Here is an 18,512-nt window from a genome sequence, read left to right on the forward strand (position 1 = left end):
ATCTATGAGGACTTGACAGGAAGCTTTATCTCACAAGGAGTTAATAGTCCAGGCTTTCAATTGACGTGACTAGGGTGTACACACCATGCATAAGCTCAAATTGTTGTATTTAGCAGCAATGATCATGAGATATCTTGCCTTCAATTCATGACACCCTGGAATACAGAGTAGTTCATTTGGATTATTTCTACAGGCTTGAACATTTCAGTAACAGCCTCGACATGGGAACTGCAGCAACTCGGCCTACAGGATGCAGAACAGGGGGAATAAAGGACCTTTAAAGGAACCCTTCAGAAGTCTTTCAAGCCTTTTTCCTGTAGTGTGGCATAAGTCTGCTTCATCTTGGTGAGTGACAGGAGAAAGGTTTTATAGGCACTGCATGGAAGAGGGAGGGAGTGGGGCTTTTGCCATTTGTGAACAGCTATGCAACCTCTCCAAAATAATGTATGTGGGGGGTATCTCCCTCAGGCTACGTACGTATGCATTTGTCTGTATGTATATACTACCCTTCAGTTTTGATGATTGTTGGCTCAAAAAAAAAACCAAACAAAATCACAAACATTTGTAAAAGGCAATGTTTGTCAAAAAATACACTTCCTTCAGCTGTCATAAAATTTGAATTCCATGGTGCGGATAGTAGTGGCTATTTTAAGACAAACCATACTATTGAGATAAATGAAAAAGAAAATATTTTTAAAGGACTACGTTTATTCTGATGTGTATTAATCCCAGCATTACTCCAGGCTTTCTGCCTCTATAATTCCCATGTTCAGAGAAAGAAAAAAAAAAAAACTATGCATTATCTGCAGTTTTCACTTTTAGCTTGCTTTGTGTCAGAGAAGCGTGACGTTGCTCTTTATTAGTAAGTATTTTATGTAGCTGCAAGTTTCAGAAGTTGCGTGGTGTGACACTGGGAGTCTTCTAAGACTATGGATTGAAGCCTGTGGATGGTCAGTGATAACCCTGTGCGTGGCTTTTAGGCAAAATCAGGGATGCATCAGGGTATCAAATAGATGAGGAGCCCGTTCTTCAACTGCACAGCTCACCATAGTGGCAGGTGACTCTTCCTTTTCTTCACTACTGGGTTTTCTCTGCTATAACTCGTAACTCTTGATGCTGTTGTGCCTCACCACACAGAGTTACACACAGTTACACCAACACACGAGATGAGAACAGTCAGGATAGAGCTAAGAAAGGACAGCTTGGGTATCGGTTTGCTTGCCTGCCTTCTGCAAAATAGTACTTCTGATTACTCAGATGTGAATGAATTGACAAGAAATCATTCTGAAGCAGGTACAAGGCATGAATGGTGGGAGCGAAGCCACATGCAGCTGTGACAAATGCTCCAGGAATTAGGGCTCTCCCACACGCTCTATGAAACGAAGGGACCCAGAGCGCCCGAGCCGGCTGGTGCATGACCCAGGCTTTCTGCCCGCTGCCGGCGCTCACAGGGACCAGCCGGATGGTTGAATTCAGATCACAGCCAAACTCCCAAGTCCAAGGATGCACCTGAATTTGGGGTCATAGAGCAAGTTCTGTCCCTCGTAGAAATAATATTCAAGCCTGTCAAGATGAAAAGTTTTCAGAATTAGGCCCAAACCACCCCATCTGCCCTTGCCTGAAACTCTTGCCTCTAATGGAAACTAATGGCTGGTGCTCTGCACTCACTGCAGAACCTGACAATAAAGAACCGTGATCCTCTGTTGCACATGCAAACAAAGGTTTAACCTTCAGGCCTAATTGCGTTACCATTGCTGTTTCCTACTGAAGCTGTTCCAGGGAAATGAGATTGATTTCTGAATATGCAAACAATTAAGGATTCCATTCACATCGCTGGTATGTCTTTTGGGTAACGATGCCTCTTAAAAAATACAGGATAAAAGCAGCATTACACTGGTTATTACATTGCTAAAATAATGGGATTTCCTGGATGACTTGCAGAAGTGTCTGAGTCTTCTGTAAAATGCTGGCTACTATAGACTAAAAGCAATTTTAATAAGGTCACGATGCTTTTAATTATCTGTTTTGAAGATATTTGAAGTATAATAATATAAACTTTAAAGTAAAAAGCTATTTTAACAGAGAAAATGTTCCACAGATGTCAAATCTCTGCAAATTTACATTCCCTTTTATGCATTAAGCCACCACAACTCCCAGAAATACAGTGGCAAATTTTGAAATGCATTGACAGAAAGTTAAAAAAAAAAAAAAAAAAAAAAAAGATTACTATTGATTTTAGTATATGAATACTCATATGTGATAGGAGTTATGTGGCAGGGGGGTTGGACCTAGATGTTCTTTAAGGTCCCTTCCAACCTGAGCCATTCTATGAGTGTTAATGGTCATTATAATTAAGTCCTCATAGATAAAATATTTGTAAGGACTGCGATTTTGTTCATTCACTACATAATTTTCAGTGTGTCAAATGCATCCTTGGTGTAATCCATTTGGCTTCACGAATAAATTTTGGTCTATCCTGATAAAATGGCAAACATACATGTGTTTTTCTTCAGGTAACCCTTAAATAAATCTATCAGTATTTTTGCAGAGTTTTTCCTCTGGGAGTTAGTGCATATTGTAAAATGGCATTAATGTGCTGATGCAGGCAAAGGAGGAGCTGCATTTAAGAACAATATATTCATGAACTGATGCATACTGAGTATATGTTAAATGCTGCTCTTATTTTCTCATAAGCAACAGGAAGGTCATGCAAGTGTATGCTAGAGGAATTTTTGTGAATGGGCTTATTTTAATATTAAGAAGAAGAAACCCATACAACAAAATAATTCTTTATGCTCATTCATAATTAAAATGCAAATTTCACACAGTTCTTCAAGTAACACAAAGGATGTTCCTTCCCACATACCATTTATAGATAAAGATGCAAACAAGTAGAACATTTGGATATGCACTGAGGCCCAGACCCTCATCCTTTTGATGTCAATATAGTTTTGTCATGGCTCCAATAAGGGAGGTGTTGATTGGGAAAATGCAACAACCAACATGGTCTAGTGGGAGATGTCCTTGCCCGTGGAAAGGGGGTTGGAATGGGATGGAGACAGCACTTCTATAACATGCCTGAAGTGTTATATTCGCTCACTAATGACTCCTCTTTATTTCTGAACCAGCTGAGCTGAACAGAGCCTGCACTTCTCAGGTATGTCTGTGACTATGGACAGACCGGGCCAGGGACCCAAAGCTGCCAAAACATGTTTTGCGGTTGTGTATATCAAAAAGAGGCAAAGCTAAATGTTATCAGCAATAGTCTCAAGAAAAGAGGACAGAATAAATTGGACTGATATTTTGGACTGATAAGCACAGGAACAATCACCCTGAACAGTAATTTTCCAGTGAGTTATTAGTCCCAGAAAAGAGGGTTAGGAGCTACGAGAGCTAGGCCTCCTCATCCATAGCTCTAGCTAGTACAAAGCTAAAATACATGAAAAAGAAAACGAGTTATGGGGGTTGAAACAAATGGAAAATGTAACGTCACCTCTTCTCTCTCACATGTTGCAGAATCTATAGGTTGGGAAAATTACTGTATTCTCTAAGGTGGAACGTAGTATAAAAGAACACATAAGCAAACCTTGTTTACTGCTAGAAATATTTGCGTGTCATCTGGGAAAGCTGAATTTCTCTTTGAGTGGCCTTACTCTGGTAACAATAAAAGACAGTTAACATTTATTCATATGTCGTACTGATTAGGAAATATCTCTACAAACACAAGTTACTTAGAAACAGCAAGTCTGAAATAGGAGAAAACACCAAGAGAAAAACAAGCTGTAAATACATTTCGAAAGTGTGTTTGTTTTTTTTCCTTTTTCTTTTCTTGACTAGCACCATCTGTACACAAGAAAGTATGAACATAAATGTTTGGATAATAAAGTTTTGCAAGGCACTTAAACAGTCTTTCTGGATAGGTTTTCTTTTAATGAACCTCTCAGTGGAAGTCCTACAACCACCTTCCCTCCTCCCTCAGCTAACGCAGGGAAAGAAGTCTCTTCTGCCAGCAGTTCTTATTTACAGACATGTCCTTAAAGGTTCCTCAAAGTGCTCTTTTAGGCTAACAGAATCAACATCCTTACTCCATTTTTCATGCTTGTCCTGTTTTTTTTTAAACTACTCTTCCGTATAGTAAAGCAAATCTCTCATACACACAGTTGAGACTTGACTCCAACCTTCATCCTCATTCTGTTGTCTTTGGGATGCTATTCGGAAGGGAAAAGGAGGATGGCAGAGATGCCCATTGAAATTCTGTTGAGGTTCGCTCTTTATCTGCGTCTAGAGGTGATGTCAAAACAGGTGATCATCATGAGATGGGCCTTGCAGAAGTTGACACGATTTTCCAAACGTTCAGTCACACATTCCAGGGCCTCCAGGTATTCCAGAGAATCCAGCTCAAATACCTGCTCCAAATCAACTGTAGGAAAGAAAATACACAGATAGAAAAAGCAGACAAAACCGAGTACTCGTTACTGGGAGAGATAAATCTAATTCAAGCTTTCAAACCCATTGGTACTGTATACAGCATTATCTTTAGCTTCCCATTACCATTAAAACTTGCCTTTTCTATTTAACAACTATTAAAATGGTTTGTCAGCTTGCTGATAGTGAAAAATACTGTTATGATTGCATTGGATGATTTCTTGAGCGATATGCTCTGCCATCTTCTGCAGGTGAGTTTTGCCACACTCCATCTTTCCCTCAGAAAAGCCAGCAGGACTATTTCTCCAGCAACCACATGGCTGACTGTGAGGAAACAAGCTGGCACAAAACACCTGTAGGCTTCAGGTTAACTTTTGCTCCCACAAGGAACTCACACGGTGAACATGATAGGGAAATTCATTAATTACATGTAAATTTGGCCAAGTTAAATCTGTTCATACTGATTTTGATTGTTTCCATTCAGGGCTTGCTTCAGCACCATACTTAGCAAACACTTAATACCTAATGCTTAAACAAAGTCATCTCTATTTGGAACATGTATATAAAACGTACTGACTCTCTCACGCATTCTGCTGACCTGAATCTGAGATTCTGAATCTGAGAGTAAAGTAAGTGCTCTGCCCTGGGAGAACAAGTCCTTTGCTGAAATCAGAACTTGGAGTCAGAAACCATCCTCCAACCTCCTTGCTCCTCACACCTCTCCCTGTTCTGTGTGACTCCCACTAGCCTGCTCGAGAGTGGTAAGGGAAGGTGTACACATCAATCACTCCACCGCAGGCTCCTGTATGCTGCCAGAGACAGCTGGCAGGTGCCCCCATGGAAGCTGAGTGGGAACTCTGCAGTGTTAGCCAGCACTTCCCATCTCATCGAAGCCCTGTCTGTGCTGTCCTTGAGGCTTGCTGCATTTATCACACTGGAATCAGAAGCAAAGGCATCACACAATAAGTGGATGGTGATGTATAACAAATTCTCTGCTCCCTTTAAATCTATTTCTTTTACCTCTCTTCCGTAATACTGTTCCCAAAACATGTATCATGGTTGTTTTGCAAAAGTGCCAATCTAGTATTAACTTATGGCAGTTGTCAAGGGAAGAGTCAGCATGCTTTAAGAGAACGCAGCACCCTTTCACCACATGCAAATAACCTAACAAACTTGAAACTTTTTTTTTTCAGAGAAATCTGACATGAATTCGTCTGCTTGCTAATACTAAAAATTGCTGTACATTTATTGCAGTACTCTATCTTTTTCCGTCGAGGTGTGGAAGTCCTTCTGCATTTGAATGTAAATGCCCTTTAAGCTCACTAAATTTTACACATATATTGTAATGAAGAATGGGCCAAATTCATCCTTCATGTAAGCCCACTAGTGCCAAGGGACAAGTTTGCTTCACGGTGCTATTCTGTGGTAGAAGAGCAGATTTATAAAATTGCTCATATGTCTGAGTGATATGAGGCCAAAAAAATAATCTCATTTTCAGTAGATGTGGACTGAAAAGTGTGAACGTTTATCTACCAATGACAACATTCACCACTACAATGCTGTACCATTTTAACATTCAGCTCTCAGGCAAAAAGGATTGTTCAGTTCTACTGCTGACATTTAATAAGAATTATAGGGACTAGTTCTAGAAATACAGTCAATCTAAATCTTGCCTTTAGGTCATATGTCAGTTCATTCTAGTTTACAAACACAGTAGCTCACATCTCATTCTCAGCAAACCTTTCTGCTCCCCTTCCTCCCCACAGTGAAATAAACCAAAGGACACCTACGAGTTCAGGCAATAAAACAATGTCCTTACATTCACTGAGCCATTTATTAGGATCCAGCATCAGGTACTGTTTGGTCACCTCCAGTTCTCTCATTAACCACTCGTATTTGGCCTTGACCTCAGCGATTCTCTGCTGGCGATGCTCCAGGATTTTCAGCTTGGCATTGAAACATATTACTTCCTGCCAACCAGGAAAAATGAGCAGGGAAGGAATAGGTGAAGAGATGAAGAAACACCCAGATCCATTCAGCCAAATGATCTTCCAATCAATAATACTAACAATGAGCCATTTACTCTGGAAGCATATGAATTACTACACGAGATCATCTATCATCTGTTTTATTTTTATTGCTTTTGTTAGATTTTGATGTTTTCCATGAGTGAGCTTTGAAGACTTTGCAATGATAGTTAATAATAAACCATAATAATTAATAACAGACGGCATCTTGAAATCAGATTAATTGTAGCAAAACATTTCTGGATTTTGTCACCACAAGTTTAGCTAAGAAAAAACTAAGCTCTTGGGAGAAGGAAGCAATTCTTGGTGTATTAAAATCCTAAGTATATCTCTGTGCTTGGTGCATGAGAAATGCAGTAATCACATCATTAAATAAGGAAACCGGTAGCAATATCAAATTTAAAACATTCTTAAACAAAACAAATATGTTGCTGTGAAAAGTTCTAGCAATTCAGTCATAAATAATGAAGATGTATTTTCTGTAAAGATAAGGGGCACAGTAACAGCACAGGCTGTAGTGCTGGCCGGAGGCAGCCTGTCTGACCTCACTGGACCTCTGCGTGGTGGCACCCATCAAGATGTACAGTAAGTGAACTCACGGTGAGGGTCGTGCTATCCTTACTGGGGTGGGAGCGGTCCCAGTACCAGAACTAGCCTCCTCCAAACCTGTGTGAGGGTGGAAACACCACCGCAGAAAGTGATGTTTTTCCTCATGTAAAACCGTATCAGACAACAACATCATGAACAGCCTAACCAAATGATGGGAGCCTAGGAGGGAAAAATGCCTTAAAATAATAAAAGAGGCTACATACGTGGTTATTGTAAAACCACCAACTTCAGATACTCTTCCCAATCATACCTCTCAGGAGCTGACCTTTACCAATTCTCTGGCCTACTTTTAAGTTCTGATGGCTGAGGTTGGGAACAGAAACTTTGTTAGTGGGAAGAAAAAAGCTATTCTGGAAACAATATCATCAAAGTACTTGAGGCACCGCTGCTGTGTGGAAAGACAGATGTGACGAGATGCTGGAACACAGGAGCCACCAAGACTATTACCAAGGGGCAAAAATACAAGGGACCAATGTCTGTTAGCTGCTACTGAAGAAGGTGTAACTTGAGTTACAACTGCTCTTAAATGAGATACGTTTTTTGCTGCCAATTGAATTAACCATATATGATATTACACACTGCTGACTGCATGATCTGAATTCCTCCCTCCAAGAGGAGGCAGACAGATTGCAGGGATTGCACTCACCTTGCTGTCCCCTCCTCGTCGCCGCTGGAGTCTCTCCACATCATCTATTTCATAGACTTTGATCTCAAAGGGCTCCCCCAGCCCTCTCTGTCCACTTCGCAGGGGCCCATCCACCCAGCGGACACCAGGGCTGTTGGCAGGCTTCCTTGCAGGGGAAGTGGTGTCGAGTGATAGAGCTGGAATAAGCCTCCGTCTCTGCGAGCCTGCAAATGCAGAAATTGCCATGCTGCGTTAGCACAGTTAGATTTGATCCGCAGAGGCCATACGCACCCTAAAGCTTCCACAGCTTGTGCCTGCTTCCCTTTGCTCGGGTCTCGGTGCGTGCAGGTATGCCAGTGAAGGACCAGAGCAGTGGGCTGCAACTGGGCTAGCTTTGCTTTCCTCTCGCTCCACTGGCACTGGCTCCTACAGGCTAAGAACAAGAATGAATTAGCCAGCCTCTCCTTGGACCATCTCAAGGGGAGGTGTGGTCTTGCTTTTTTGTTTAATCATAGCACAAAAAAGCACTTTGATGCCCTAGTTCCCAACTGTGCTGGGGCTGAGTGACGGTATGCCACCACCTAGTCCTTTGTAACAGCCCTGTAGAGCGGCTACAGGAGTAAAGCACTAGTGAGGACAAAATGTCTGCACTAAGTACATCCAAGCTCAGTGGATGCCACAGAGCTGCATTAGTCTTGTCTCTGTTCAGTACAGCATTTTTCTAAAATGTTTGTCACTTATACTCTTACTCCAGCACTGGTGAAGGGCAAGACAGCAGCAAGAACGACGGACTGGCGGCAGGGTTCGTCACTGCCTGCAGCAGGAGCAGCGCTCACGCACACCCGCTCTGCTTTGTAATACCAGCACAGCGGATCAGAGCGCTGCAATAGCTGAAAATTTACCATGGCTGATAAAGCCTATGCCGTATGGAAAGCATCTGCCATGTGAGTTGCCAAGTCAGGGCCTCAGGTAAAGCAAGGGAGAAAAAGTACGTCACTGGCCTGATGGCAGCAGTAGGGAATTTGAGCATATGGTTTGTTGGGAGAAAGAGCAGACACGCAAAAAAAAGGAAAAACAACTGGTTACATTTCCCTGCTCAGTTTAGTACAATCAGAGCGATGGCTGGGTTACAGAAAAAATAAGAGTTTTGTGGCCGACAACTCCTGCCTGTTCTCCCCTAGGAGACAGCAGGAATAGGAGGGACGGGAGAAACCAAAAACAAAAGCCAGAGCCAGAAAGTTTGAATGAAACTATTAACTGACTCTCTTGGCTGCAGGAACAAAACTGATGCCAGCAGGGAAGGGATGCAGAATGATCACGCAGATTTTATTTTAAAAACAAGATAAAATCATTTACAGGAATCTCTAGCACTACATTCATTGAAATTTGCTTGCAAATAGCTTCAACATGTCTGCCAACTGTGTGCTTCAATGAAAGCTAAAAAAATAAAATAAAAATCCATTGATGACTTGGTTTTTGGATTTATAAGTAACATAGTATTGGCCAGTTTCATTCATGGGAGTCTATTTTTCTGCTTTCTTTGCTGACTTTGCAAACTACCACATCTTGTCCCATTGATTTCAGGGTGCAGCAGTCTTTGCTAGAAACCAGAACACAGTAACCTGCAATTAACCTGTAAATGCTAGATTTAACATGGAGGAGAAGGGTTGGTCTATCTTGCTGTCCACCTGCAAAAACTTGGTGTACGGAGCTTTTATTCCAATGCGTCAGAGATAACTCTACGCAAGAAAAGGAGAGCAGAGCCAAATCAGACAGGGAGCTCTACAAGGCCCCTTTGCGCCCAATGGCCTCAGACCTGCCCTGCCCATCCCATGACACCCATCATACTCGTACTTCTAGTCAAGCTGCAGCCCAGCAAATGAGCCCATGCCAGAATAAATGAAGCCTTTAAATACCAGCAAGCAGTTTTTTTCTAGACCTTTTGCAACAGCCACTGAAAGTCAATGCCAGCATAGCTAACAATAGCAACCATGACAGACGGTTTGAGAAGACGCCAGCAAGCTGCAGTACTACGGGTGACTCTCATCCGTGGTGCTAGAGAGAGGCAACCAAACGGGGACAGCAGCTGCGTACATGAGGGTAGGTGAGACAGGGTGGCAGACCCTTACCGTTTGTTACATGCAGAGGGAGATCCTGCAAAGGGCTCGTCCCCTCCTGGAAAATGAGCCCTCTGCTTGGCTAGATGTGAAGGGCTCTGAGTGCACCCCAAGCGTCACTTGAGACCAAAAGGCTTTAGGCATTAACTACTTCTAAAAACAGTTTTTAGGGGTTTGGCCATGGTCTCTCAGAGGAGTAGTCTTCCAAATTTCATCTGCCAGCAATTCCCCCAGAGGGGGGGATGAATCTGATTCACCTTGCCACAAGAACACCATCAGGCTTTCACTTGGAGCAAAAGTAAAACAGATGTCACTGTGGTGTGAATTACAGGGATGCTGGTAAATGATTTTGCTTTTAGTTCCCTTTCGTATTTATTTGGCTCAATGAGAAACAGAAGCCTGGGGTCTAGAAGGAGGGCTCCAACATGAGGCTCTGGCTAATAGCTCGTATTCTTTGGTGAAGAGGCAGAGGAGTGGCAAGAGACACGCTAACATACACTCATCATGTTTTCCTAGTGAGAGCTCATGTCTGGATAGCCCATGGGTCATCACAACACAGCAAGGCTAACGGCTCCCAGTGCAGCCAGGCAATGCAAAGGGGCAGAGCCACCTGAGGTGGGCACAGCATCGCCTGCTGGGGACCTGGGGAAGCCACCACGTCCCATGAGGGACACAGGGGACACCACACAGGTCTCACTGCCCTGCTGTGGCTGTATGTCTGCGTGTGAGGCTGAGACGAGGCAGAAGGAGGGAAGTCTGTTTGTCTGAGCCTTGAACACTGCCTCAGGATGATTTATCTGAGGTTTAGAGTGCTTTGGGAGAAAGGAAATCTGCACATTTGTAGGGAGGTAAAACTGAAACTGCTTTATTCTCAATATGCACTGATTAATAGGCTGCTTATTAGGCCACGTACAGAAAACGAGGGTGTCTTTGACAGGAGACTCCTGGCACTGACCTCTCCATTTTGTCTCTGGTTTTTCTGGTTTCACATTAACTGGGATCAGGCAGGAGATACAGCCTAAGCAGAGTGTGTCACAAAGCAGCTGACAGCTCGCTCATCCATATCAACACACAGAGACAACAATTAAACTGCTCAGATGCACGCAGTTTTCCATTTACACAGAAAATACCTATCTGAAGTCACATATTTATTGCTAGCATGTGATGGGAGTTAGGAAGTCCTACATTTTGGCTGGGTAATAAATAAAATGCTCTGTAGGAACTGCAGCACACCACTCTCCCCCTTTACCTGCAGGAAGGCAGGGTATGTTTTTCACTCAGCTTGAAGTTAGAACTTAGGAACAAGCCCAGAACTCAGAACAAACCCTCCTGAGCCTAGCTTGAGCACGAATAACCACACTGTGAAATAGCCCTGAAAACCCACAGATTACAAGATCTGTTTTAGCAACAGATCAGTTGCTCTACGGGGAGCTATTGGTTAAGGTTCGGCAGGTTCAGCCCTGCCAATGATGAACCAGGTTAAAATTAAGCTAAAAGGAGCAACATAGCAGTGAAGGTGTGCAGTGTGAAAGCAGATCTGACTGAAGGGTGGCACTGAAGCTACTGCAGCAGATATAAGTCCAGAGGAGTCTTCATCTTTAAGGTGTTAGAAACAGACCAAGCTAGCTAGGTAGGTAAGGGTAACTTCAAGGATAAGACTCGCTGACCTCTGCAAAACTACCCAACTCCATATGGATATGTGCTCATAAAAGCATGTGTTGACTGGGGCAGAAACCCTAGAGGTCTGTTTTTGCTTAAATACTGTATAGTTTGCAGCGTTCCCTTTCTATTGCTTTCCAAGCACACATTCCAGCCTCAGCATCTTTTCTGTGGAAAAGGTAAAAGCACAAAGTACAAATGCAAAATCTCCATGAAAAGAAGCACGATGCGTATCTCTTCAAAGGAGGATGCAGCTGAATGGGATGTTAAACAACTGCTGTCCTAGAAATTTCAAGATGTTTCAAGCAGAAGTTGAAACTGTAATTTGATATATCATAATTCCAGAAGTTTATAGTGTGTGCTTAAAGGCAGGATGTAGAGCCAAAGCTATTCCCTACTGCACAAAATGCTGTGGGAGGTAAAACTGCCTTTGTGTGCAGAACCTGTTGTTCAGCATTTTGTTTTTTTCTCACTATACAGTCCATTCAAACTGAAAGCGATTACAAAAAACTAATCCTGGCTAAGTAGAGCAGTACCCCTAAGCTCACCGCATTCTTTCTGTGGCTTCATTTCCAAGAAATACTGTCCAGTAGTGATAGCATCAACCTCCAACGTAGCATCAAACTATCTGCTTACTGGCAAAGATTACTTGTCTTGTTCCCCCTGCTGCTCTTCACTGTCTGACAAGGGGGCTCCTGCTTTGTTTGAGTTGAAGATGCAATGCTGACTTCTCCTCTCTTCCCCATTTCCTACAGGATCTGCCCTGCTGGGCAATTATCCGTGACTGAAGCAATTCTTCGCCATTTCTTTGACCTCCTTCCTCCTAGTTTATTGTACAGTGCCTTTTCCTCAGTGCAGAGCACAGTCATTCACTCCTCCTTGGATTTTCATGCAGTATGTGCAGTGCTCCCCTCCCGATTCCTCAAGACGTTGCCAATGCCTTCCAGAGGAAAGCCCCTCTGATGGTGGGGAGAATTCATCAGAAGTATTTAGGGTGCCCAACTTGAGGTCGGTGCTCCAAACATCAAAAAATCCAGGCATTTATTGCCAGAAAATCTATACAACATTCACTCATCCTGGCAACTCAGATGGCATAGGAAGGACTATGCCACACCTAAAAACTGGAATAGGAAACACTGATGAGATTTGTCATTCAGAAGAAAAATCTTCCATGCCCACCTCACTGTAAAATAATGCAGACCATATTCTGTGGTGGCTTTTATGCATTGTGAATCAGTAAGAAGTACAAGGACACCTAAGGCTAGAAATAACTGCTTGCAGTACACAGGAATAAAGCCACCCTTGTTTATAATTTTCCATCCATACCTATACAAGACATGTTGCTTCTATACTGGTATGAGGAATATGCTGAGGTACAGCCTACACCTAATTTTTTTCTACCCCTCCCATTCATTTCTTAACCATGCTTCCCGAGATACTGTCTCACTTTATAAGGAGCCTTCCAGGGCAGTTTAGAGCTGGTGAATGAGCACTGCTGAAACCAGATGAGGAAGCAGCCCTCCTGCAGCGTGGCAGGCTGACAAGGAATCTGGGAGACGCTCCAGGGAAGATCCTCCAGCACATCACAGGGACTGCGTTTTCGGCACCCACGATCCCTAGCAAAAACCAACTGGAGTCTCTTCTAGATCTTCATCTCCCTTTGGTCCAGATTGTGGTTTAACATGGATTTGTTGGCATTGGGGCGTTATTTAAGGAGCCGGTTACTGTTACTGCAGTACCGCACTAAATAGCTGCACTTGTGGCTTGGCCAGCAAAGGCAGAGATGGAGGAGGAAGGGGCTCTGCAGCCAGAGCGTTAGCTCCCGACGGGACAGTGGTAGAGGCATTCCTGTGAGCTAATTCTGTGGCAGTGCAAGGAGCAGGTTTTATTTATACCCAGCCTAATGTTGCACGACTCAGTCATGCATGTTACATGGAGCCTTCACTGTGCACAATAGCCTGCTGCCACTTCCTCTATTAAATCATTCCTATGTTCATGTGGCTGAAAGCTCAGTGCTGGCATGCAGTAGTCAAGCGTGTAAAAAATGATTACTCTGATCCCTTTCAACACAGATTTGCTGCATGAAATGGCCTGGCTTTGACCTGGGAAAATCAATGCTGTTGTTTTAATGAACAAAAAAAAATTGGAGCTGAAGCCCACACTGCCCCTCCTTCTGCTCCCCCCCCCAGGGCTGTCCAGCCAGCAGTCACACTCACAAAGGGGTCACCTGCACGCAGACAGCGTCTTGGTGTATAATGCTAAACATCCTTTGTCATGCTAAAGGAATAATGCAGGATATCAATTAGCTACCATCAGTTGTAAGCAAGTTAAAGTAGAAATGCTGGAGATGCCCTACAGCTTTGTGATACAAAGGGCAATTTTCAGCTCCCCACAGTGCCTTAGGCAGTCTAAACATGAACTAAATTCCTTTTCACTTGGATTCAACGAGAAAAGCTCAGACTCTTTTTGTTGGTGTTTTGTTTCAGCATTATCATTTTGGCCACGTTTCAAAACGTGTTGCTTTGTAATATTGGTTGGAGATGGACTTTCATAATTTACAGCCTACAGATTCAGCCTCTGGCTTTTTCTGCTGCTTTTGTAGGCTGGGCTAAGTGCTTTCAGAGGGGCAACGTGTGTGAATATGGAGTTTTCAGGGCTTTCCAGGAAACCTGAAATCTCCATTTTTAAAACCATCCCAGCTGTGAAATTTGGAGTACAGAGGTAAGAGCAAAACAGGTACTCTAACTGCAGATAATTATTCTCATGTCTTTATAGTCTATCTTTTTATGCAAGTGTTTAAAATCATGTAGCAATTTGCTCTACTTTGGTGGTGAAACTTAGTACTGAGAAAGAGCCGTAAGGAGTCATGAAACTTTACTGCAAAAGCAATAAAATGCTGCAGCAAGAAACTTTAATTATCTATAGGCAGACAGGTTCCCTGTGCAAAGATGACTCAAGTGTGCACACACACACATATACACACACAGGCAAATCCTATCCTGGATTGGTAGGAGCAGGGTCCTGCAAATGCTGTGAAAGACAACTGCAGCCCTAGGCATAGGTTTAAATCAGGAAGCCAGCATTTGGAAACCTTGTCTTTTCCTCAGTCTTGTTCAGACTTGGCCTGACTACCAATAGCATCCCTTAATTTTTTGTTTTCCAATGCTCTATGATAGCCCACGTTCAGGAAGTCTGAAAGATCTTACAGTGGCCTTCCAGTACTTGAAAGAGGCCTACAGGAAAGCAGCCAGGGACTGTAGCGATAGGACAAGGAGTAATGGCTTTAAAGTAGAAGAGGGTAGGTTTAGATTAGATATAAAGAATAAATTCTTCACTCAGAGGGTGGTGAGGCCCTGGAACAGGTTGCCCAGAGAAGCTGTGGAGTCCCTGTCTCTGGAAATGTTCAAGGCCAGGCTGGATGGGGCTTTGGGCAGCCTGGTCTGGTGGGAGGTGTCCCTGCCCATGGCAGGGGGGTGGAACCAGGTGGTCTGTAAGGTCCCTTCCAACCCAAACCATTCTGCAATTCCTCCTGTGTCCCTGCTCTCCACCAGTGCATTGTGCTGGTTGCCACAGGCCAGCTGCTCTCCCCAGCCCAGCGGGGCCACAGTGTGCAGCACCATGCATTTCACCCTGCCAGCACCAGTAAAGCTCCAGGTTCAGGCTCAGAGCTCTGAAAAACCTCATCCAGAGGGAAGCAGAAGTCAGAGAAGACACTCCCTGTGGCAGAGGAGCCTCCCAGCTTGGCAGATCACTGCAGGCAATGATGCACGACAGCCCTTAGGCCTAACTGTACGTCATGTGGGCTGGGGGCTCCCTCAGGCACCCAAGCCCATTCCCAAAAGGAACAGGAAAGCAAACAGCCTCAGGAACATCTCTGCAATTTCCATGGGAAGCCCCGTCTTTTAACAAATTGTCTTAGAGCCCTTCTCATTTTGCTGTCCCAGGGGAGGTCTCCTCACAGACCTGGCAGTCCTGTATCATCTGTAGGAGAGAGGTGAAAGGCAGGCACAAGGCATTCATGCACATCACGTGGGAATGCAAATAGGGCCTGCCTTTGCTGGGTAAACCTTATTAGATCCTGGGCTCTTGCTTTGCTGCTAGCTGGGAGCTGAGGGGATCATGCACCTGGAAACAAGCAGTAAAGCTGGACGACTGAAATCACCCAGTCCTGTTTTGCATTGAGAGTTGTTTTAGAGTAAAGGCCACATACACCCTAACTGAACTGGGGAAAAGATACTAACAAGGCAGAAGAGCAACAAGCAGCCACATAACACTTCTGATCTAAGGACCCCGCTCTGCTACTTCTTCCACAAGGCCATGATCTAGTTTTGTGAGCTGGTAAGCAGGGAACACGGACAGTGCACGAGCTGCCCAAGGTGACAGAGGGAACCAGCAGCACCCCTGAGAACACAACACAGATGGTGCAAGTCCTGATCTGCCACCCTGCCTGCCTCCCTCTCGTCCCTGTTGTGTTCCCAGGACACAAATACGGCTTGGTTAAAATGGAGGTAAGCCTGAATGCATTTCCTGATGACACAAAGGAGTCTGTACTATAAAAGCACCCTTGTCATTGCCTTTCTGTGGACCAGCACTGGGCCAGTTCACTTGAAACTTCTGAGGTATTAAAAAATAATATATAATTGGTGCTGGAGATGACTATGCCCTAACACTTCAGTGCCCTGCTTGAAACAGTATTGCCTCCCTGAGAGAGAGGAGGATGGAGTGAGAGCCAGGAAAATGGTTGAGATGCCAATTGTTTCCTGCAAGGAAAAGGCTAACGGAGTGAGAGAAGAAAATCGGAGCAAACACAGCTGCACAGATGCTTGTGGGTGGGTGGAGAGGGAGGGAGGGGGTGCTACAAAAAGAAAATAGCAGATAAAACCCTCCTCTCCACTGCTCAGTTAAGGGCAGGGGAGGATGTGTGGCCAAGTCAGTTGGGGGTCAAGGTCAGAAGTCAACGGTGCCTGCAATTTAATCCTGGATCTGGCTCTCACTTAGCTGTAAGCATTGGGTAAGTCAGTAAAGCTCTCTACACCTGTAAAACGGGGTCTGGAGTAATATTTGCACCACAAGGTGGATTAAGGGGCAGCTACACAAAGCTTTGAAATGTACAGCTGTCTATCAGGGCCAAATAGCTGTTTCTGCGATAAGCAGTCACTCTGGGGTAATGTATGCTGATGTGGAGTTATAGGACCAATGTTAATTGCTGGAAAGATGGAAGTGTTTATTAAACTGATAGGTTACTACAGGGGGGAGGCTTATATGGTTCATGATGTAAACATGCGTTTTTCAATAGGTATCGGAATGTAACATGCAATTTATTTATTTATTTTGTTCACACAGTATTGGGCTGTCTGTGAACTGTACACATACCTGTGTAGAGCCTAAAATTTAACCTAAGGCTAAAACTGAAGGATATCAACTAGCTTTATCTTTCCAAAGCTGTCAATGTAGGTCTGATGCTTCATGTATGACAACCAGTGCAGAAGCACCTACACATACAAATAATGCACTTAAGAGCACTGAAAGACGAGATCTTAATCTCAAGGAAAAAATGATGTCTTTCCAATGTGTCAGAACTTCAAAAGTAATTGTGAGATCTGACAGCGTTGCTGGTGATTCTCCTAAAGACTCTTTATAGCTCCTCTTAAAGGGGCCTTGGGCTGATTCATGTTGATCGTGTCTGACAGCTAGCATTTCTGCTAATAATAATCATAAATAAAGTGGACAAGGTTGCCTGACCCGAAATGAGCATATCTACAGTGCCATATCCATTACAGCACAGTGGATCTGTGACCGCAAATCAGGAAAGGTCCAATGCTCTTGACACTATGTATTAAAATAATATCTGTCTTCTAAGAGCTCAGAACCTTTGTATGCTATCTTTTTCATTAAAAAGTGTTCCTTAAGAGAAATCATTCAGGTGAGAACAGACCTGTAGACAGGAAATATTACAGAGGATGAAAGACTGCAGACCTCTGCATATTTTTTTGTTTATTATGCAATAAAAATATGTTTGTGAACAACTACATTCTCCCTTATATCTCAGGTCCTCCTTCATGTTCTCCTGCATTGAAGTCATAATCCTGGTTTTATGCCATCATAAATCTGCTGACATGTGAAAAATTATACTATTATCAAACACATCAAAACAGAATTATTACTTCCCTGCTGCAGGACCAAATGCAAACAGGAGCTGGGTTATAAGAAAGTGAAACCTTATTAATTTCTGGATGGTGGTTTGCTGCTAAAGATATGGAAGGCAGGAAAGATTTTTTTTTTTTAATTGCTTTAAAATATTGGTTGCAGTTGCATACAAACACAAATACAACTTATTCTAAACAATACAGGAATTACTTGCAGATACAGGGAATCATTCTCAAAAGTAAAGTATCAAAAATAACACTAATTCGCATGATCTCTCCATGTCAGGTGACAGACTGAGTTAAGAGAGAAGCTTTGCAAAGTACTTTGAGGGATGTCAACATGCCACGCCATGCTGAGCCTACCCGGCAGGTGTCTTGCAGGGATGTTGGCCGTGCCCCGAACACCCTTCACTCCAGACCTTCCAATCTAGCAAAGGTAGGCACCCACACCATTGCTGACTAGGGAGACAGGAACAAAACTAAAAAGAAATTAGACTAAAGACATGAATTTGTCATCCAGAGAGAGAGCTGTATTTGGAGAAGAAGGTCATATTTCACTCAGCAGTAAAGAAAGAGTAGCAAAGCTGCCTCTCCATGTTCCCTGGTAAGGAAAGCTTCCTGCTCGTCCCATCACTCACTGTCTTTGCATATCTGTACTGCATGACAAACCACCATTACAGCTCTGACAGGTAGGATAAAAGTTGGATAGATTCGAGAGATAGGGATGGACTCTGGTGTCTACTAAGGTTGAATCTGCACTGCAGTTTTCTCTCCGCTCCCTCACCTGCACAGCTACCTGTTTTCACAGAAATTGTTAAAGTTCTGCATCTATTCCTGGGTCAAATGTTGTTGACATTGTCCAGCTGTGTCAGAAGTAACTGGAAGGTATTACAGGCTGTCACAA

General features: G+C 43.5%; 1 protein-coding gene across 8 annotated transcripts in view; it reads right to left on the minus strand.

The window, feature by feature from the left end:
• Nucleotides 1-690: 690 nt before the first annotated feature.
• The window catches only part of KIF26B (kinesin family member 26B), a 293,782-nt gene continuing 275,960 nt past the window's right edge, over nucleotides 691-18,512 (minus strand). For all 8 annotated transcript variants that reach the window (XM_080586714.1, XM_080586713.1, XM_080586717.1 and 5 more), the window contains 3 exons: nucleotides 7,708-7,910; nucleotides 6,245-6,395; nucleotides 691-4,420 (listed from right to left, as the gene is read on the minus strand). In XM_080586714.1, the coding sequence (XP_080442840.1) occupies nucleotides 4,272-4,420; nucleotides 6,245-6,395; nucleotides 7,708-7,910 (503 nt within the window). In that variant the 3' untranslated portion in view covers nucleotides 691-4,271. The remainder of the gene's footprint in view (nucleotides 4,421-6,244; nucleotides 6,396-7,707; nucleotides 7,911-18,512) is intronic.

The sequence above is a fragment of the Anser brachyrhynchus genome, assembly GCF_964034855.1.
Source record: "Anser brachyrhynchus genome assembly, chromosome: 3".
NCBI classification, from domain to species: domain Eukaryota; kingdom Metazoa; phylum Chordata; class Aves; order Anseriformes; family Anatidae; genus Anser; species Anser brachyrhynchus.